Source organism: Otolemur garnettii, unplaced genomic scaffold (assembly GCF_000181295.1).
Source record: "Otolemur garnettii isolate 467f Iridium unplaced genomic scaffold, OtoGar3 scaffold00117, whole genome shotgun sequence".
Taxonomy (NCBI): domain Eukaryota; kingdom Metazoa; phylum Chordata; class Mammalia; order Primates; family Galagidae; genus Otolemur; species Otolemur garnettii.
The window spans coordinates 3,002,574-3,026,379 of NW_003852512.1; the positions used below are offsets into that span (position 1 = coordinate 3,002,574).

The following is a 23,806-nucleotide window of genomic DNA, read 5'->3' on the forward strand; positions in this document are numbered from 1 at the left end:
TGATCTGTATAAGTACACAACCATGAATGTGTTATGTATGTATATAAATGCACTAGCATCCTCAGAAGCATAAATAAAAACAAGCTCACTATATGAGCATATATTGAGTTTTCTTTTTTTAAACTTACCTTAGATGAGACTATTCTATTATCACAAAATCTCTGTGCAATGTAAGGTTCTGTTTCTGAAACTGGATGATTGCCAACAAACACTGTACGTGTACCAACTCGTTTCTCTTCTCCAGCACACTGACCAAGAGAAAGAGGAAAAAAGTTAGTCTTTCATTACATTTCCCCATCCTTCTACCAAGCTCATAATTCTTGCCTAAGCATGTTTGGCTATAATCTGGGAAGAAAGTAGTAGGGAGAGTAGAAAACCTTGTTAAGAAATTCAAAATCCATTAAGCTGTTACTTGCTGACTTAGTAAAGATTAGGAAAAGTGTTGCTTGGACCAACTGTTCTGAGGCCAAAAGTGCAATTCTAAAATGATTAAAGTAAGTATCCTAGAGGAACAATATTTTTACTGTCAATCATTTTTCTTTCATCCACAGCCCAAATGAACCTCAACCATCACCTTCACAGCAACAAACTAACTTAGAAAAGGTCAGACTGGGAATATTTAATTTATTGTACAACTACTGAATATACCTTGACAATTACCTTACCAGACAGTAGAAAGCATAATGCAAATTACTTCTAAATTCAAAAAAAATTACTTATAAGTATATGGGTAACAAATAGAATGGCTGCCTCTATTAATGGAAAGATTGATTATTTCTACAAAGAAACTGTAATTCTTTGGCTTTACTGGAAATGAATTTCTTTTACAATCTCTCAGAGCCTACTGTTGTATAGTCTTATTTTATAAATATATTTCTAATGTCCCTTTTTTTAAAGTAGATTTGCTGAATCTAAAAGTTCCATATCACCCTTTAATTTTACTGAGGCTTTACTCTGTTTTCTTCTCTTAAATCAGGACAACATACTTTCTTATATAAATTTGTGGTAGTGTCTTTGATGGTACTTTATTGCCATATCTGAGACTACCAAATATTTAAGTCAAAGGAATTATGATAGAAACCAATGTTCATTTATGTATTTCCATTATTTTTCAAAATGGTAATTCTCTAATCTAAAATATTTTAAAATATGTAGCCAAAAGATTTTTTCTTTCAATGATCTATTAAAGGTCAAAGATATAAATCCCCACCCTCAAAATAATCATTTAACTTACAGCTTGCAATGTTCCAAATGTATACTGTGTTTGAGTGTGTTCCAGTCTGATTTTGTGTACCTTATGCAGATCATATGGAAAATTATTCCTTAGTTTAAAAAATAAAAATCACCCCAATGTACAGATAAAACCTCTTTGCCTTTCCCTTCTCATTTAAGTTTATGAAATATAGTGAATCATTCAAAGTAACTGGAATACATTTAAGTAGTAGAGAGAGATTCAGGCTGTATACTGTATATAAAGGGTAACTTTTGGAAAGCTACCCTGACATAAGCTAAGGGAATTTGTGGGATCTTGGAGATCTGAGAAAAGTAAGTAAACATGATAGGTAGCTTAGCTATTTTCCTAACTGCCCAAAGACAAGGCATTAGAACAACTATTTAAGGTTCTCTGCAGGCTAAGAGTAATTGATTTACAAGTAAATTTTCGAATAGTTCCTGGAAACAAGTAAACAATACCGTGACCAGATGGTAGCTTTGATTTAGGGACTTCTCTGTTTGCAACCGTAATATACAGGGTCCGATACAGCTTACTGATAAGAGCACTAAATTTTCCATTACTAGCCATTTCACAAAACTTAAACTAAAAGTGAACACACTTGCCGGATGTATAGTTTATTTAGTTTCAATGCTACCCCTGCCTTCTATTGTAGGTTAAGACTTTTCTGTAGTCTCCACAGCCAACCTAACCCTTATAATGTACCAGTTTGAATTACAGAAAATGTCAAGTCCATGTATACAGTGCAATTTACAACCTTTAATTTAATATTCATATGGTTGTTTAGTTTTCCACACACACCAGAGGTAGCTTAAATAAGGAAGCAAGCTCTCAAGTCATGACATGAAGCAGAAAGGGGGGAGAGGCAAGGAGGTAGAGGGTCAATGAAGCAGGTTGTGTCCAGTACTGCCAACACAAAATTCCCCCAATTATAGTGGCCACTGATTAACTTAATACAAATGTGAACAATTCTGAACTATCTTTTAACATTTTTCTGTGCAAGAAAATAAAAGGAAGAAAAAAGCACAATGCAATTTTTACACACATATTTATATGAATTCCCTACATTTGAGTGGCATTAACAGTTTTACTAAGAGCTTTCCCCATATATTATCTCCCTGATCTTTTCTGAATAAGACCTAAGTGACCTCTATCTCCATTTAATTGGAGAAAATGGACTGAAATTACTATGTAGGGTTGGTGTGTGTGTGTGTGTGTGTGTGTGTGTGTGTAGATCTAGGCAGTGATTATTATGAGATGATGAAACAATGGCCTGACAGAAGCTGCAGAATGTCCAGAGAATTTTTCAAAACGTCCCCCTGGCCCAAGCAGGATTGGGTCTAGAGGTGTTGAGGACTAGGGGTGGTTTGGTATGAAGCAGATGACTTTTCCATGCCTGTTTCCCCATAAAATTTGATGAATCTGCAATCTCTGCTGGAATTTCCTTCAACTGTATAATATTTTTTGGTTTACATAAAAATAGCAATGCTGAACTCACATGCAAATTTACTGTAATTTCCCACTTGCTGCCAATATACAGTGCTAAAACAGTGGTGTTAGTTACTGTGATTTTGAATAATTGTGGGTGCCTTTGTCAAAACAGAGAAACTCTATGTACAAATCCTTTTTAAAAATTCCCATTTGGATGGCACACAATGTAGTCTTGAGAGGGAGTAAGATTCCTGCTACATTGTAATGAATATTAACTCATTAGGAGTCCATCCTGTACCAAACTGCCTCCCATCCAAATGTCCCTAACAATAGCATCTTTTTAATGTGAAATGTTGGCACCAACTCTACTTTAATGACACATTATACACTATACCTAAAGAATGGCAAATATTAAAAAGCATATTTAGAATACAAGAATAGAGAAATCAATTTAAATTTCCTCAAGATAAAAATCGTTCTTTGTACTCCTGACTTACACCTCCATAGTATAAAATGAATAGTTTTTTAAAAATCAAGTAATTTATACCCCAAAATACACTCTCAATAAAAATTTAACAGAGTAAAATGGTATTCTTATTTAATGATATCATCTTAAAATCTGTCTCCCCTAGTCATAAAAAAAAAAAAAGGCTGCTGGAAGCATAATTTGTTTTTTGATTGCCTGCAGACCAGTGACTACATAAGAACAGAGGGAAAATAGAGACCTCAATACAAAACCATTACTATTTAAAACTGGCACAAGAGCTGAAACACAGACTAACACTCTATCCTTTCCAGGTGTTGGAAGACTTAAATTTATCACTTAGCCATAGATGTGTGATTCTTAATCCTGGCCACACATCAGCTTTAAACCCAATACTTCATGCCTGAGTCTTTCATTTAATATTTAATATTTCTGGAAATTCTCCAGGTGGCAATTCTAATTTGCAACCAGGGCTGAGAATTACTTCCCCAGACTCTCACTTTTAATCATCTCACAAGTTTTGAGCGAACCGGCCATAATCCTGCACTTTTGGGAGGAGGGGTTTGGGTAAGAGATGAAAAATTACCTATGGGATACAATGAACACTACTCTGCTGATGAGTACATCAAGAGCTAGACTCTACTACTATACAATATATACATGTAAAGAAATTTCATTTGTACCTCCTAAATCTATTAACATTTTTTTAAAAAAATCTTGTACTTTTTAAGTAATTAAAATAATTTAAACAATTTACTTTTCAATAGATAAAAATACAAACAACCCTCAATAGTGTCCCCTCCAACCATTTTAAGCTGCTCACAAAATAAGATTCTCTTTCAATATTTCATTTTACATGTAGGTAATGTCTCATCACTTAGAGCATTGATAATAAAAATTGCAGGCCCTGCTATTAATACAAAGCTACTTGGGTTATCAGCAAATAGTCTTCAATGATATAATACCTGGCAATTATAGCATTATTTTTATTGGTCACAGAACTGCTCTTTGTGAATTTCTATAGCAAATGGAAGAATCTGCTCAAAAATGACCACCACCCCCCAAAATCCTAATTAAAATCTGAAGATTTGGCAATTGCTTAAAACTGTTCTCCACATCCCAAACCGAAGCTATTTTCTTCTCTGAACCACTACTATTTTTCAACAGCATCATGTCTTTAGAAGGCCAAACAAACTCAACATTGAAAAAATGAGCCCTTCATCAACATTTTACACTCTGTTAAAATGCTCCCTAAAGTCAGCATTTCCACACTAGGGATGGGGGTGAAGGGTCAGCAGGGAAGAGAGCATTACAAAGTGCCAGGGAACATTTCCAGTATATTAAGCTTCTTGGTTAAAATCATGTATTCAGTGGTCAAATTGCTGAGGTTTCCAAGCCCACTCCATTATAACAAGCCAAGATGAATAATCTTGTGTAATTCACAGTATAACTCTAAAATGATCCTTAAAATTGCATGTTTTAGATTTTGCTTTTACTGCAACTTCTTAAGTGATCAAGTTGTTTCTCCCTCTTTTCCAGTGGAAGTGCAGCAAGACTGATACAGATTTCATGTTCTTTTCCCTTTAAAGCTTAATTACGGTCATTTTAACTAAAATTCTCAAACACCTGACCAAAAGACAAGTGAATATACAAAATTCATCTCTAGACCTACCTATTCTGTCTTTAATTAGGCATTATCAAAAGATAGTACATTTAATTGAATTAAAAGTGCTACAGGAATGGATTATTAAGCCTCACATAAACAAACATCGAAATTAGCAAGCACAATACTTCAGTGAAAGTTTGGAAGTTCAGAGATGGACTTTCATTATCTCAACATGATCCACTGAGCCATTTAATATTACCAGGAACAATCCGAAGGGTTCCCAGTCTGATGCCCCTTCACCACTATGTCTTTATCCCAAGAACCTCAGGCTATTGAAACTGTCTCTAAAAAATGAAATGCAGTTTTCTTACAGGATGGCTAACAGAGAGTTGAAGGATCAAAAATGTGGTAGGCATTTTGTGATTCAACATTCTAACAGGAACTTTTTAATGATTCAGAGGTTCTTCCATTTATATTAATAGAAAATAATTTAAGACTCTCAAAGTTCCTACAGAGGCTCAGTAACTCTTTCCTAGTTAACAGAATCTTTCCTAACCCACAGCCTGATAATACGCACATAAATTTAACTAGCAAGTCTACAAGGCTTCAGAAGTTACTTTTCACTTTCACTACACATACCTACACACACCTCTCATTACAAATGCTTAACAAAATTTAAAATTCTAAACAGGGAGGTATTGCTAAAGGTAGGAGCAGTGAAGCTGACAATCTAGCTAAGCATTTACAATTGCCTTCAGCAAATGGATAAAAATACACATACAAATAAAAAGCCAAGAATAAAGAAGGCCCCACATTCTCAAAGCCCAAGCTGGACAAAAAGAGAATAGAATAAAATACAGACCACAAACCTCAGAGGCTGGAGGGAAAGATGGGACCATCTGCATACTGACATGCAGAAATTTGCTAACACAATGGCAGCTAAATCGCAGAGAATGCTGCAGATTATCAAGCAACTTATACAAACCCCCGTGGTGCTTGTAAAGTTTCCCAGAACTTGGGAAGAGAGCCAACTGTGGCTTGCCTGGTTCATGTACTTCCATGGGAGGTGGCAAAGGAAGCATTAGAAGACTCAGTGTATTCCTTTAAAAGTTTGAAGCAGCACTCTGGTGGCCTGGCCTCCATTATTGTATCATTTCACATTTTTTTGTTACTATTCTCCAAAGACCTGAATTGCCTTTGTAACTTTTGTATAAGTATTATCATTTTAAAATATCAGTAGCTTACACCACATGGTATTTTCTCTTCATCTTGGGGAGTTCTTTTCTAATTCCTGCCTACAAAAAAAATGGGCTATGATAAGAAGTGGGGTTAAACACAGAACTTCAGTTGAATTTTTAGCTGTAGGCACGTAATAGTTTAAGAAGAAGAGATATAACCTAGGTCTTCACTATGATACACTGACTTTCCCTACTATGAGAGATCGACTGTAATACTGTACAATGAAGCTTCAAAAATGTGTACAAATATGTAAAAGCTAAGTAGATGGATTCTGTGGAAAGATTCCAAAGGGCTGGAATACTTTGCTATTTAGACATCTCAAGGTAAACAGTAATATCTAACAATCCAAAGGATAAGAGTCACTGGGTATTGGGGGAGGAGAAGAATGCCTTCACCAATGTCATTATCTAGATGAGATAAATTCTCATCCAAAAATTACTTTCCAGATCGCCAGAGAAAAATTTTTATTATAGTATAAGAAGAGATAAGAAACTCTGGATGGAGAAAAAAAAAAAAAACATTGTAAAAGAGGTGCCTGAAGTCTTAAACAGGGTTTTGTTTCCTGTTTCAGTGATAGTGCCATTATTATAAAAGTGATATCTTTCTTAGAAAGGTCTGCCACTTCAAGTTTAAACTGCAGCATGTCTAGAAAAACTAATGAACACATTTTCCAGGTAAATTGTTTTATCAAACAGAAAACAAATTGGCTAGGAAAAAAAATGCCCAAGTTGTAAATGTAATTAGCTTAAACAGCACATCCAGGCTACATCTGTTTATTTTTTAACATGCTCAACAAAATAGTCAAGTGCAAAGCAAGTTTCAATTGTGAAGCATGGCTTAGTTAAATAAGCAATGAAAGCAGTGAGGCGGAGGGAGGAACCTCTGAGTTCTGACTCACAAAAGGTAGCCAGACACTTCACAGGTGAAGCATTGCCAGCCTTCAATTCAATCATGACAACACAATTTCTCTGCTCAATTTATAATGTCTTAAAGAAAAGTCTGTTCTTAAAAAAGCATCCTTCCCATAGATGAAAGCTTTCAGAGGATGGCTGGGAGGGGACAGGAGAGGTAAGAAGGATACGACCCTGGAAAGTATTTATACCTGTGTTTTCTTCAATATGAGACTTGGGCGGAGATACCTCAGTTGCACCTCAATTTTCTTATCTTTAAAATAAGGTCATGTAACCTAAAAGACTACTTACAGTAGTGTTAACAAAAACATGCAAAAATACTTTAAATGACTCTAAATTTTTATTTTTCAAGTGAATGAAGGATGAAGTTTGCAGATGTTAACTGACTATAGACATTCTAAAACTCCAGCAACTTGAGCAGCACAGAACTAGACAATGTCCTCAGTATAATCCAGGTCTAAATGCTTTATTTAGAGCAGGCAGATTTCTGACTCTATAGAAGAGGTATAGGCAATTCTAATGCCACCTCTGCCCAAAAGGGCAGGTGAATATGGTCTACTGACAGAGAGTGCTTGGTTTTGAAAACACTGTTCATTAGTATTCACGAAGAAGACTAGAGTTGGCCAGGGAGACTGCCAGGTGGCATGCTTGACAGCAACTGAGTCCCTAGAGGCTGTTGTCTGTAACATATGTCATTAGTCCTTTGGAACTGTTGATCTGACATCCTGGCAATAAAGTTAGGAATTTACTTCTCCCTCTGTGGCAGTGCACATGGTCACTTGGGAACTTTACCAGAATTACTGACATCCTTTCTAAATCTCCTCTTCCTTCAACCAAAGCTTTGGATTTGAAGCTGCCACACCCTATAAAGACTGGGACTGCTATACATGTAACAAAGGCATTGATTGTAATTATTCCTAAAACATGCTTAAACACATATTTAGTCTGTTAAACAGACCGTAGAAGTTAGCAAGACATCTGAAGTATAATGAATAACGTTTTGTATATAGACGCATAGAAAGAACACAATAAATATTCAGTAATGTCTTGTGTATAAATAAAAATTGTTTGGATTGTTAAATTTTAATGTACCTTCCAGTACTGCCAACTAGGAATTCCACAGTAAGATGAACTAGCAAAAGTATCAGAATGCTGCATTTCCTAAACTGCATTTACATGAAACAAGTTAATAATGAGGTTCTGTAGTAAAGGGGGAAGCTGACCACTGTAACCCATCTCCTGGCTATTTGCAATGCATACTCATATTAAAAGCACTAAAAAGTCTTGAGTAAACATCTTTAACTTTCTTTAAGTCAGCATTTCCTAAAAATACTTGACCACAGAATTCTCCTCCACCACTCCTGCCAAGGAAAATCCAGTGGCATCACATTCTGATCAACATAGTTTGGACAATGCTACTCTAATATATTTCGTGCCTCATCAAACTTATCTGTACATCTAAGGCTACAAGTATGCTAGGGTCTATTGGTAGAGAAAATCAGCTACATTGACAAAGTATTCAAGGGTACAAAGTGACATAAGTATTACACAGCTGTGAGAATTTGTATCTCTGTATGCCAAAAATAAATAAAATTTTTTATTTGACCATGATTCCAGGTGACTGCTTTTGCTTCTAAAGGTTATTTAAGAATCCAAGAGGTCTTGATTCTAAACCACTTTCTAAGACTACAATTGGTCTGTATGTGTCTTAGAACGTCCTGGCATTGGTTTCTTCCTATGTAACCTAGAGAGGGCTTGACTAAATAACCTAAGGTGATGCAGGGGGATGGGCCCAGGTCTTCTAACAATAAAACTTGAAATGTGGCTTTGGATATTCCATCATTTGCCACCTATTTCAGCCTTGTCCTCTAAAACAAAACAACAACAACTAACTATTCAAGGGTAAGGGAAAAATTTATTGTTTGGTTATGATAAAGAATAATTTACAAACAAATACACATGAGAAAATAATGTATTGGGGATGAAAATTATGTAGAGACATTAAAGCAGAAAAGATGGAAGAAAAAAATGAAATATAAAAAGTCACAAAGACCAGGTAAAGGCTCATGTGCTAATGCCTTTTTTAATATTTAAGTACAAGCTGACTAAATTCCTTTGGGGCACTAATTTTGGTACACTAAAAAGTATATTGGCTCTTTCAACCTTTAAAGATGCCTGTTTAAAGCACCACAGTGACAATTTATTTTTCTCAAATGTACCTGTTACCCTAGGGAAACAGTTTAGCCCTCTGATAAAATAGAATAAAATCCATGTTCCTGTACCCAAGGTACAAACAATTGCAAATTAAAGCAGGTTAGGATTAATTGCCATAAGGGCAATTTTTAAAAATAATGAACCACTTATAACTACAAATTTTACTTGTGCACAGGGATTTTGTTGTAAAATGGAAACACGCACATGAAAACCACGTGAAAGCATTTTTATTAGAGTGAATGAATACATTCAAAATGTGACTTCTCAAAAACCACTCACACTGAAGACGAAACAGCCCCCAAGCCAAACAATTTTCCACAAAACATTTTTTTACCAAATAAGACAAACATTAGTTTGAGGTTCTATTCAAGTATATGGTTGATGATAGCAATGTGGTATTTCTAAAACACATACAGGAGGTATCTAATATAATTACAAGATTTTACAGCCAACATTAAAAATACCTAGCAAACTTTAAACAGGAAAAAAATGCTTTCAGCTAAATCATGAGACAGCACAGTGGTTTTAGGTCTCTTCATTACATGACTGTTGCTCAGTGGAATTCAAGATTAGTCATGACCAGTACTCACAAATTAAATGTTTGTAAAGACTCAGTTTTCCTGATTGCAATGCATTTCACTCCACTCCACATTATTATAGAAAGCATGTGTATGCAAATGTGTTAATATATTTTTAAGTCCTTTCTTCCTCTACCTTGTAAACTCAGATATGAGTTTCTTTCTAAATAATGACAAATAGTAAAGAATTACAACATTAGTTAAGGGTAGAAAAATGGTAGAACCCAATAGAATACAGCTGGACCTCAAAGGCTGAAAATTAAAATACATTTGCATTTTTTAGTGTTATTAATAATAATAGCAATTGATGGTGCACTGACAGACTATACATGGGCAGGCAGTTTTAAAACGATTTTACAGTCAGTCAATTTACTTGAGTATTCCAAGATGTCCTGTTGATATTCTAGACTGGTTTCCAGTTATTTACTAACAGCCCTGTGTGGTAGGTACAGCTACACTTAAAAACAAATGTAGGGAATAAAGGAATACGGAAAGGAGAAAGGCAGAAATACAAACGCATCAAACCAAAATAAAATTGCCTATGATGAGAACATTCTGCTATAAGACTGCATGGGGCTTTCTCATAATTCTCAGTGCAAGTGCTCCAATAGAGGAGTCTAAAGGCATTAGTCAACACATATATTTCTAGAGGGAAGCAACTTCTTTTGGATGTGAGATTAGTCCTTTACACCTCATCTTCAATCCCAAAACTGGTAAGATAAGTGGGAGTTGTCCTAATAGTCACAGGCCTGTCTTAGAAAGCAATGTACTGGAATGCTGTTTGACTAAGATTTTATGAATTTATAATCCAATTCAGTCCAGTGAACTTCACTATAATTTTTCATACCATTTAGTAACAATGTGATAAGGAATCAAAAAATGAAATATTGGCAGTGCCCATACTCAATGGGTAGGGCGCTGGCCACATACACCGAGGCTGGTGGGTTTGAACTGGCCTGGGGCTGACTTAAACAACACTGACAACTGCAACAACAAGAAAAAAAAATAGCCAGGCGTTGTGGCAGGCGCCTATAGTCCTAGCTACATGGGAGGCTGAGGCTAGAGAATCACTTAAGCCCAAGAGTTTGATGGTGCTGTGAGCTGTGATGCCACAGCACTCTACTGAGGGCAACTGTCTCAAAAAAAAAAAAAAAAAGAAGTACTGACTGCAAATAAAGGAAGGTTCACTTGTGTATCTTAAAGGTAACAGCCTTCTAGAAAAATAGTAAGTGTTGGTGAGGATGTGGAAAAATTAGAACCCTCACATATTGCTGAAGGGGATGTAAAATGGTTTACTTTATATGGAACACTCTTTGGTGGTTCATTGAAGAGTTAAACATAGAATTAATTATGTGACAGAGAAATTCCACTCCAAAGTAAAAACCCAAAACAAGTGAAAACAGGTGTTCAAAAAAAGACTTATGCATGAATGTTCATAGTAGTGGGAAGCAATCCAAATTTTCATCAACTGATAAATAAGCAAAATATGATACATCCATCCGATGGAATATTATTCAGCATAAGAAAGAATGAAGCGAGATAGGTTTGACGGCTCACTCCTACAATCCCAACACTTTGGAGGATGAGATGGAAAAGACTGCTTGAGGCCAGGAGTTCAGCCTGAGTAACATAAGGTTATCTCTAAAAAACATTAAAATTTAATTTATGTACAGTGGTACATACCTGTAATCCTAGGTTAATGGGGGTGCTGAGGCAAGAGGATTGTTTTGCTTGTGCCCAGGAGTTTGGGGCTGTAGTGAGCTATGAAGCTTAGAGTATATGGGAAGGGGGGGATGACCAGGCAATCTTCAAATGCTCACATCATTCAACCAACAGTGAAGAATGATGGCTCATATCACTCTGAGACCTAAGCCAGCAAGGAACACAACCACGCTGTAGAACGCAAACCTGATGATACTGTTCCTCCAGCCTCTCCTTTAATGGTTGCTCACTAATCTTAAAACTGAAAATTAAAATCCTTACTCTGATCTGCAAGGTCTTACACATAGTCTGGACTCATCCTCCCAGTTGTTCAACTTCATCTTGCCCTAAGCCTCTCCTCCTTTTTTTCCCCTCTGTTATATAGCCCCTCGGCCTAGTTTACCATTCCAGGTGAGTCCCAGGCTCCATTCTTTTCTATTCCACTGATTCCCTCAGCATAGAATACTCTTCCCTCTTTACCTACTTAATATCATCCTTCATATCTTGCCAACCATCAGTATCTCACCAAGCCTTTCCTAATGAAAACTTAAATGAAGAGAGACCAATAACATATTCTCCAAAATCTATGTCTGCTACAGGGAATGAGCAAAAGCAAATGAAGAAAATCTCACTGTAGTTTCTCAAAAAGGTGTAACTCCAAGTCTCCCGCTGAAGTCTTCTCAAATACACCTACCAATGTTTACCCAAAGAAATCCTTTGTGAATTCCTTGATTTTGCAAAAAGTGCTTTTTTTTACAAAGTTCCTAATCATTTTTGGTAAAAAAAAAAAAAAAAAAAGTAAGGCAGTGATTGTGACAATAAGAACTCTGTATAGCCTCCTCGTACTTTTGTTCATTAAACATAACTTAATGCGACTAGTTATTGTGATGTCTTGTTAATTGATTTATATATAATTCAGATAATTTTTATCCTGAACAGTATTCAGACTTATCATTTCTAGTTGACTAAATAGTTGATTTAAAATGGTGGCAATGGCTCAGCGCCTGTGGCTCAAGTGGCTAAGCCGCCAGCCACATACACCTAAGGTGGCGGGTTCGAATCCCCAGCCCAGGCCCGCCAAACAACAATGATGGCTGCAACCAAAAAAAATGGCCAGGCGTTGTGGTGGGCGCCTGTAGTCCCAGCTACTTGGGAGGCTGAGGCAGGAGACTCGCTTGAGCCCAGGAGTTGGAGGTTGCTGTGAGCGTGATGCCATGGCACTCTACCCAGGGGGATAGCTTGAGGCTCCGTCTCAAAAAAAATAATAAAATAAAATAAAATAAAATGGTGGCAATGATTACTTCTATTTATTTATAAAAAGAGTCAGACTTTAGGCTAGAAATTTAGTCTCCAACACAGTACTGTTTCTGTGAAGAATATTAGATTCAACATATTTGACTTACAGGAAATTTTACATGAACATAAACTACCATAAAATGCAATAACAAATTATAAAAGGTTTCAGGAGGATCTATCATCTGGAGTGAGTATGTACCATGGAACAGAGGCTGGGACAAGGCAAACACAATTCAAATCAGCCAGCCATGTGCCATTCTCTTTTTAAGTTTACCTCATTTAATAATCATAAACTGGGGCAGGGTATTTTTCATAGCATTAAATTTTCTGCAAGCAGAGCAGAGAAAAATATCACTAACCTATAGAAAGTCCGACACAAAAAAACCCTGACAAAGCTATCAAAAGACATTTGTACAAAATACTATCTCTGTGCTTTTTAGAACCTAAAAATTAACCTTAAAGAGTAACACCTTAACGATTAACAGATATTTATTTATACACATACTTAACGTAACAATTAGTATAACAAAGCTTGCACAAAAGGTTTACTGATAAATGAGCAAACAGTAGCATGTAATTAACACCACTATTTCCTGGATCATAGTTTCCAGAACACTATTGGGCAATCAACTCAAAATCTAAATATCACACTGCAAGTGGAAAATAAGACTTGTTTGTTTTTTGTAGTTTTCATCTATACTAATTGTTTATAAATGCAAATGCTAGTAAAGAAGTGTTTCTAAACCCTACTAAGATCAAGGAATTGTTTCTGCAGGTTGAAATAGTTGTTGGTATAATGGGTTAGAAAAGAAAGCTATTTCTTCAAATTAAATCCCAAATGAAAATATTAAAATTCAACATCCAAGAGCTGCAGAGCTGTAAGAAAAATCCCTAATTTCACTGATATTCAAAAAAACAAGCAAATGAGTTTTTTTTCCTTCAGTTTTTGTTATCCCTATGACAAGATTATAGTGAATCTTGTGTAGAAAAACAACTCAAACATACAAGAGGTATATTTCAATCACAAAAACTGCTACTCACCAAATTTTCTGGCATCCTGTGATAGTAATAAAGGCAATGAACAATGGAGTTTTAAAAACATTACATACAGATACACACTCCATCTTGCCCCAGAGCTGAGAAAAAAAAAAAAACAGAACCTAGTAAGAAGACTTTTTCAAGAAAAGTGATGATTCGATTTCCCTAACGGAAGTTTGTTCTTTTTCCTTAGTTCCCCTTGCTAACTATGTTTCTGCAACTATGACAATATCAGGTTATATATAACTCGAAGATGATGAATCCATGGCTTTCTGGGGCCTCACTTCTCTCACCATGCTTGCCCAGAGTGCATGAACAGGTTTTAAATTCGAAACTCTCTACATGCCCTCCAAGACTACCAACTCCCTCCCTCAACACTCTACAACCAAGTAACTCTCCCCTTCTTTCTTTCACATTTTGTTGTTGGGGAAGGTCATCAATCAGCAAATAGGAAAAGGCTGGGGTAAAGCCAATCATGTTGCTACTTTGGACTGCAGTGCCCTCTGAGCTAGAGTTGTACCAGTTCCTGCAAAAGACAAGTTTACAGCCTCATGGGGTTGACAGAAAATACAAGTAGGACCTAAGTGAAGGAAGTACATAAATATATTTTCAGCACACTGCCAAGTAAACACAGAGGAAGAAAGAAATAAGGGTTGCTGAAATGCAGAGACTGGGACCAGGCAGAGTTAGTCTAAAATGTTCAGATTTGTTATGTCTGAGCCTTGAATAATTTTGGCTTCTTCTAATCCAGAACTTAATCAAATTAGTTTTAAAATCAGTCATCTATTTCACATGTTTTGTGCTCCAAAGGTAGCGTTTGCATACGGTGGCATGAAAACTTCATTTTCAGTCATATACCGTGGTTGGTTTCAGATCTACTCTAACATGAATTTTCCACTAGTAGTTCTCAGCCAGAATGTTCTGCTCTTACTATATTGGTCTCCCACCTCATTTTCTCTACAAGTATCTCAGTTTATTTACAAGTGCTGTTCTCTTGGACGGGAATTGTCTGCATGAGCCTCCTTGAAAGTAAACTGAAAGTTCAACTAATGCCAAATTCATCAGCTTGATTAAGAGTCTCTGTAACATATAGAGAGCTGTAGATACATAAAACTGGCAAACCCTTATGGACTGGTTTCCCCTCAAGGTGATCAGCCACTGGTTCTTAAAGCTCTGTGTCTTATTTTCTTAGCATGGGATTGGGATTTGTTTCCTGAGTGAAGATAAACCAACATCAAAGTGTATCTTATGAGCAGATTAAGAATTCTGTAGATAGATAGATGGAAGGACGAATGGATGAGGGATGGAAGAATTACAGATATGGCTCACTCATTCAACTAAACCAGCCCAGCCAACAAATCAGTGTCATTTAGAACCATTTGAGATCACTAAGGATCATCAAGCTATGTTTTGAGAATACAGTTTGATCAAGGCTAGAGTCTCCATCTTTAACCCTACTTTTTATGCTCAAAAATCAGAGGTACACTGACATTTGTGATTTTCATGACCTTCTTTCAAAAAGTATGGCAAGTGCCAGGTTGTTTCAAAGTGGCCATACAAGGGATGGTGAAGAAGAAGAGCATACTGGCTAAGTGTGGGAATTCTGTCTACATTCAAATCTGCCACTTACTAGCTATGTGAGCTGGGGCAAGTTACTTAAGCACATGATGTCTCGGTTTCCCCATCAATCTAAATGGGGATAATGATGCTAATCTTAACTTAGAAAGCAACATAAAATAATAAATTCCTATGCTTCCAATAACCAGTTGCCTCTGATACACATAAAAAAATAATATTCATGTAAAAAATGTAATCCTAACATAAATAATTAAAATACATTTACAGAATTATTACACTTGAAACTGAATGGGTACAAATTAAATCAACATGGACATATTTCTAACCAGAATAAAAAGTGAAATGCAATCTTTGTGAAATAAAAGCAGAAAGTGAACAAGCATACAAAATCAAAATGATCACAAATAGTTCTATAAACTATGCCACAGTGACTAGATAACACTTCTTAATTAGTATATGAACAAACACCAATTATAAACAGTGTCTTTCCTCAGGACTCCATGAAACACTTGAAATACTTAGAAAACCAAATTTAAAAGGTTATGACAAATGACTCAGTTTAGGGTTCAATGTGTGAAGCAGCAGAGTTGAGGGTGGCTCTGGGTAGACACTAGGCTGGAAGCAGAAATAAACAGCATGCGTAAACAAATTCACACAACTATGCTATATCATGTGGCTCAGCAACACCTGCAATTCAGGGAAAACTCAAAGCTGGGAGTAAGAGGAAAGCACATATATAGGTAGGCAGTAAGATAGAATCTCCCATCCTGCTGTGGTAGCACCCTATTTAAAGGGGAAAATATGGCCAGAGCAGCAACTGGCTAGTCTAGACAAAGAGAGGGCCACAGGTTTAGAACTAGAAATATCTGGCCTTGGGCATTTACCTTCTTCTACCATTCTTTCCAAATCAAATCAAATAATCTGTATGTGTAGGGGCATATGTAAGATTCCCTCTAAACCAAAGGCCCATCTTGCTTTATTGAAATGTTTTTAAAATATGGAATGAGCTAGGCACAGCAATAAGCATCATTTCCATGCTAAATTAGGAAACTCATTTCACCAGAAAACCAACTGTGAATCTCAGTTCCCCCTCTCTCAGTCTCAGTTTTCCCATTCATAAAATGTGGGAATTGAATGAGAAAGGTTCCCTTGGACACATGATATTTTACAGATTTACCAAGATAGATAGAAACAAGATGGCCAACTAGACGCAGGTAGTCATGTGCATCTTCCATGTAGAGTACCCAGAATAGTGAGCAGATTCTCACATTTTTAACAGATCATCTAGGAGAAAATTCCAGGATTCACCAGGGGAATAACAGGAAGCACCAAAAAGAGGTAAAGAGAGGATTCCCACCAGGGACTGGCTAACAGCATGGAGAAACTCTTGGGGGTTGGGAAACAGAAGCCTCCAAGCTTCTACCCATCCAAGGCTCTACTCTCTGAGAGGAGCTTTTAGAATCTTGTCTTGGAATTACCATAGGGAGCTGCCTGGAGATTGCACAGCAATGTCACCATCATCTTAAGTGAAGTAACTTAGGAACAGAAAAATTCCTCATGTTCTCATTTACAGGTGGTAGCTAAACTATGGCTACACAAAGACACAGAGTGGTACAATGGCCACTGGAGACTTACAGGAGGGTAGAGTAAGAGGGGATGAGGGATGAAAATTTACCTAATGAGCACACCAAAAGCCCAAACTCTGCCACTATACAATATACATATATAACAGAATTCAACTTGTACCCCCTAAATATATTCAAATATAAATAAATTTATAAAACAAAGTAGTAAAGAAAATGTAATGTGTGATAATGCAGATTCAACTTTTTTAAAAGTGAAAGCAAAAATTAACAAATTAGTAACCTAAAGAAGGAATGTTTAAAATGGTGGAATGAACATAAGCAGGTATTTATCTAAAAGAATGTCAGATGAGGGTGGCGCCTGTGGCTCGGTGAGTAAGGCATCACCCCATATACAGACAGTAGCAGGTTTAAACCTGACCCAGCCAAACCACAAAAACAACAAAAAAAAGAAATAGCTGGGCTTTGTGGCGGGCGCCTGTAGTCCCAGCTACTCGGGAAGCTAAGGCAAGAGAATTGCCTGAGCCCAGGAGTTGGAAGTTGCTGTGAGCTGTGTGATGCCACGGTACTCTACCAAAGGTGATAAAGAGAAAGAAAGAAAGAAAAGAAAGAAAAGAAAGAAAAGAAAGAAAGAAAGAGAGAGAGAAAGAAAGAAAGAGAGAAAGAAAGAAAGAAAAGAAAAGAAAGAAAAGAAAAGAAAAAAGAAAAGAAAGAAAAGAAAAGAAAAGAAAAGAAAAGAAAAGAAAAGAAAAGAAAAGAAAAGAAAAGAGAAAAGAAAAGAAAAGAAATTCAGATGGTTAAGTGGTTAAGCAGTCATGACCAACCAACCTTAGATCCTAGTGGACACACCTGTCTTCCTCTTCCTCAGTTTCTCCAGTATACCTCACCACCCTAGGGGCTGAACTCAGCCCTTCTCCCCATTGCTGACAAGCCTCAGGTCCAGGGATCCTCTCTCTCTCTCTCTCTCTGCTTTGGGGGCACATAGCCTCCAGTTAGCTGATGCTCAATTTTAAGCCTTGCTAGAATACCACCTTACTAAGTAGTGTTTGATTTTAGTGACCAAAGGCAATGTGGGACAAAACAAATCAGGAACTATTCCAGAGCTGTGGTTTTAAAAAATTAGAAATGGGGCAACGCCTGTGGCTCAGTGAGTAGGGTGCTGGCCCCATATACCAAGGGTGGTGAGTTTGATCCCAGCCCCAGCCAAACTGCAACAAAAAATAGCTGGGCATTGTGGCAGGCATCTGTAGTCCCAGCTACTCGGGAGGCTGAGGCAAGAGAATTGCTTAAGCCCAAGAGCTGGAGGTTGCTGTGAGCGGTAATGCCACAGCACTCTACTGGGGGTGATAGAGTGAGACTCTGTCTCTAAAATAATAATAATAAAATTAAAAAAAAATTAGAAATGGCCGGCAGGGTGGCTCACGGCTATAATCCTAGCACTCTGGGAGGGCGAGGCAGGTGAACTGCCTGAGCTCATGAGTTCCAAACAGCCCTGAGCCAGAGTGAGACCTTGTCTCTAAAAACAAAAATAGCCAGGTGTTGTAGCAGGCATGTCTAGTCCCAGCTACTTGCGAGGCCGAGGCAAGAGAATCACTTAAGCCCAAGTTTGAAGTTGCTGTGAGCTATGACGCCACACCACGCTACTGAGGGGGACAAAGTTAGACTCTGTCTCAAAACAACAAAAAAAAAATTAGAGAAATCATTATAAATATTTCTACTTTTTAATTAATGCATTTATTAACAATAAATGTTTAGGTGGCACCCATAGCTCAGTGGGTAGGGTGCTGGCCATATACACTTAGGCTAGAGGGTTTGAACCCAGCCCAGGCCTGCTAAAACAACAATGACAACTGTAACCAAAAAATAACCGGGCGTTGTGGCAGATACCTGTAGTCCCAGCTACTTGGGAAGCTGAGGCAAGAGAATCACTTAAGCCCAAGAATTTGAGGTTGCTGTGAGCTGTGATGCCATAGCACTCTACCAAGGGTGACATAATAAAACTCTGTCTCAAAATAATAGTAATAATAATAATAAAAATAATAAATGTTTAAAGCTATTTATTTTTATTATCAAAGGGGTTAGGTAGTTTTGAGAGAATATGAGAAAATAAATGTATGGGAGAAGCAATGAGAGGAGTCTGAATATAGATGATATATTCAGGTGAGTAGAGAAAATAAAAAGAATTCAACGTGACCCACACTAAGTATAAACTACATTAATTAGAGTTTTTAAATACTGAAGTACTCAATTAAATTTATATATTGAATACTCTTAAATACAACACTTTAGAGGCCAGGCGCAGTGGCTCACTCCCGAAACTCTGGGAGGCTAGGAGTTCAAGGCCAGCTTGGGTAACATAACAAGACCCCATCTCTACAAAAAAAACAATTTTAAAAAATTAGCCAAGCACAGTGGCACACATCTGTAGTCTCGGCTACTGAGGAGACTTACAGCTAGAGGACTGCTGGAGTTCAGGAGCTTGAGGCTATAGTGAACTGTGATAATGTCACTGCACTCCAGTCTGGTGAACAGAATAAGACTTTGATGCTTAAAATAAAAAAGGATAACACTTTAATAAGTATACTATATTCACCTTTAGGAGCTACTCTCAATTCATAATTCCCTCTATTTAAGACCCAAAGTAGGCTTTCCTATAATAACTGCTCTTGGCAAGAGAACCCTGGCTAATTCTTTCCTTTTCTAATTTTCCATCAGTATTACAACTAAAACCTTTTAAAAAATATTTGAAATCCCTTTTAAAACATGCTTATGCTTGCCAAATACTGTCTCATTCTTTTTTGATACATTTGAATGGCTTTGCTTCGGGAACAGTTAAATTTAAGAAAATGCCACAGCAAAAGGAAAGTTGCAGACCACTACAGAGATTGCTCAGACTGTTGAGAAGGAATTGCTATCACATAAATTTCATTATGGATGGTCTGGTTTTAAAGTGACTCTTCAAAAGTAAGTTTGCCTTATACATTCATATTTAAAAGTTTATATAAAGGTCCATGCGTTTCTTGACCTTGAGAAACAGTGCCTCTTGCATGAGCCCAGGTCACCCCTGTTAATCAGTATGTTACACAGAGTGTCCATAAAGTTCATGTGTGATTTCACACATGAACTTTATGGACACCCAGTATAACAAACTGGAATAAAATTTGGTAAGGGGTTCCAATTTTACTAATCCCTACTTGTTTCCACACTGAGGAATGCTGGATTTCCTTCCTAAATAATCTTCACACAAAAGAAATCCTAAATAGCTAAATTGTAAGACTTTCTGGTGTCACTGACTATAAACCTCAGTGATGATTCTGGACTTGGTTTGGTAGACTAGAGTATATTTGATAATCAGGATTAAAGAGCTAAACAAAATTGGCTTCATAAATGTTTCAGTAAAGTTAGGTTAGCAATACCATAAGAACGCAATCTATCATATGAGTCCTAAGGTTTACTTTACTTTTGCTGCCATTTTTCCTTTTCCTTTTTAAATAAATAATTTGATTAATTGGTGAGTAAACACTCAACTACCCAGTTGCTATAGTGAAAGCAGTATTTGGGCTCTAATAGTGATTATAAAAGTCTATGAAGAAATGCCTTTATTTACTACTAGGAATACATATTTAAAATTTTAAACTAAAACAAAAAAGTATATCATAAGGATTTTTGCAGTATTTCTAAACCACTATATTATAGCTTATGTTTTGCATGAAGCAGACCCACATTAGTTAGAATAAATGTTAGGGTTTGGAGCAAGAAGCACATAACCCACAACTCTAATCAGGCTCAAACCCATACAGTATCTGCAGAGGGAAGGGGTTGGTGGAAGCAATTGCTAGGTATTCCTGGGACACTCAGAGCTTTACTGAAAATGCCTTTATTAAAAAAAAAAAAGAAAAAAAAAAGAGTGGAATCCAAAGGTTAATTACATCTATCAGTGACTCTTACCCAGCTGCCCATCCTTATCATCCTCCTCAAAGTTTCTTTCTTCCATGCCACCTACATAACCCAACCCCTTTTCTCCCAACCCACTGACTAAACTAGGTCCTATGTAACCCACCATCCTTATTAATCAAATTCTCTACATCCTAGACATCAAAAACCTTACTCTATGGCCAGGTGCAGTGGCTCATGCCTATCATCTTAGCACTCTGACAGGCCAAGGTGGGTAGACTGCTTGAGCTCAGGAGTACGAGACCAGCCTGAGCAAAAGTGAGACCCACCTCTACTAAAACAGAAAAAACTAGCTGGGCGTTGTGTTGAGTGCCTGTCGTCTCAGATACTCAGGGAGGCTGAGGCAGGAAGATTGCTTGAACCCAAAAGTTTGAAATTGCTCTGAGCAGTGGCACCATGACACTCTAATCAGAGTGATGGAGTGAGACTCTGTCTCAAAAACAAAATAAAAACAAACAAAACCCCATCAACCCTGCTTTATGACTACCCATGTTACCTAAGAATTGGCTCTCTTTTTGAGATACTTCCCCCTGTGAACCTTTAACTATATCCTACAGGGATGAAGGCGAGGTTCCTCTTGCCTCCAACTTGTATATGCAGCCCAATAATTTAACCTTATGATTTCATTCATTTAGGTTCACACCATAAGGAGATTATCAGCTTTCACCCATCCTCATCATCGTCATCTATGTACCTCCTGAACACTTCCCTTGATTGATTTAGGTCACTGGTGGCCTCTCCATCCCATCTCCTGCCATTAGCTGATGAAATTTTAATGCACATGTGGACAGCCCCCTCCATACATGTTTCGTAGTTCGTGGACTTCCTTATCTCTAGTGACCTTTACTATCCCTCATCATCTCTATCAAACACAGATCACTGGTCATCACTGACACTGACTTTGAAACTTGGCTTACACTCTTGTTGTCTATTCCAAAGTACTTGGAAATTCCTTCATCCCTACAGACTTCCTCTATCCACAAACCTAGATTACTGCCAAATCCCAAAATTCCTTTGCTTTAAAAATTAACTACTTCACTCTGCTTTGCCAACTACTCTATGATTAAAGGCTAGGATTTGTTATCACCTACTGGTTCATCCCCAATACCTCAATGATAGCCCACTCTTATCTTTTTAACTTTTTAACTTCCACTACAATAGGCCTCCAAGGCCTCTACGCTGTTTTGTTTGTTTTTATTTTCCCAGACTGGAGTACAGCAACATCATCATAGCTCATTGGAGCTTTGAACTCCTGGCTTTTTGCCATAACTGACCTACCTACAAAGCCCTAACTCCAGAACCAATCTCAGAAACTTCTTTCTTCATTCCTGCATATAGGAAGCTGAGAACAGTTATGGTAAAGCCACACTAATGTGGAAACTGACATCATCACAAATTCCTCAGTGACACTCCACAAACCTACCATTTAGTCTTATCCATCTCACTCTCCACTTACCATAAAGCTTCATTAGTCTCAAAACCCCTACCACATACCACAGTCCTCTCTACATGGGTGACCATACTCCTGCATTCCTTACAAAATCAGGGTCATCTAGGAGGTATTCCCATATACTTCCCTTTGTATACACTTCAGGTCTTTCCCAACTCTTTGAGAAGAGGAGACCTCTTTTCTCCCATTCAAGACTGATAAAAAGCCTCCACCCACGTTTTTTTTTTTATCTCCATCTTCCCTTCTTTTGCACCAATAATCCCATCTTTCCTCTACCATCAACTACTTCATCTCTACTTTCTACCTCCCCAGGGCTCCTTAACTTATGTACATGCATTTAAGTAGTTCTTTAAAACACACACAATTTCCTTGATAAATCTTCTTCTTAGCTTCTTCTTCCCCTTCCCTCTATAGTCCCAATGTAAAGTGATATCCCTTAGGGTAGAGATCTTTTTTGTTTATTTTGTTCATTGTCATACCACTAAAATCTAGAGCAATTCCTATATAGTAGGAGTTCAATAAGTAATTGATGAATAACAGACCAATTTCCTCAGAAGAACACACTCACTAACTATACTTTCTTGTCACCTCTTCACTCTCTGTCAGCCCTCTCTCTGTCAGCTGCTCCCTAGCTCTATATTCCCACAACTTTAACTTGCTAAATTTAATGAATAGTTCCTAGTCTTTACCTAGCTTTATGGTTTAAATATCCCTTCCAAAATGCATGTTGAAATTTAATTGCCAGTGTGACTTGTATTAAGAGGTGAGACTGGAACTATTGAGAAGTGATTAGGCCATAAGGGCTCCGCTTATGAATGGATTAGTGTCATTATCACAGGAATGGGTTCCTAACTTTAAATTAAGAGTGAATTGTTATAAAAGCAAGTTTGGCTCTCTCTGCTTGCTTATTCTTGACCTCTCCTGCACTATTCCCCTTTTCCCTTATAACACAGGATGACATAGCAAGAAAGTCCTCAACAGACGTCGTAGGTCCCTCAACCTTGGACTTCCCAGCCTGCTGAATTTTAAGGAATAAATTTCTTATCCTTATAAATTATCTAGCCCATGGTACTCTGTTACAGCAACACAATATGAACTAAGACATAAAACTGGTATCAAGAGTAGGTTATTGCTATAACAAATAACTGAAAATGTGGAAGGAGGTTTGGAGTTAAGTAATGGATAGAGGCTGAATGTGTTTGGAAGAACGAATTTAAAAAAGCCTAGATTGCCATAAATGGAGTATTAAGTGTGATTCTGATGAGGGTTCAGAAGAAAAAGCTGTAGGGAAAGTCTGAAACGTCTTAGAGATAACTTAAGTATTTGTGATCAGAATGTTGGTATAAATGAGGGTTTTTTCTGATGATGTCTCAGACAGAAGAGAGAAACAGAAGAAAATGAAGGCCAGGTACAGTGGCTCATGCCTATAATCCTAGCACTCTGGGAGGCAGAAGCAAGTGGATTGCTTAAGCTCAAAAGTTCAATAACAGCCTGATTAAGAGCAAAACCCCG

At 37.2% G+C, this 23,806-nt stretch overlaps 1 protein-coding gene across 4 annotated transcripts in view; it reads right to left on the reverse strand.

The window, feature by feature from the left end:
* The window catches only part of ATP11C (ATPase phospholipid transporting 11C), a 209,340-nt gene that overhangs the window by 110,273 nt on the left and 75,261 nt on the right, over positions 1-23,806 (reverse strand). For 3 of the 4 annotated variants that reach the window (XM_023517692.1, XM_023517694.1, XM_023517691.1), the window contains one exon: positions 129-248. In XM_023517692.1, the coding sequence (XP_023373460.1) occupies positions 129-248 (120 nt within the window). Of the gene's footprint in view, positions 1-128; positions 249-13,732; positions 14,116-23,806 lie in introns of those variants that run through there. The other variant, XM_023517693.1, reaches the window with a different exon arrangement.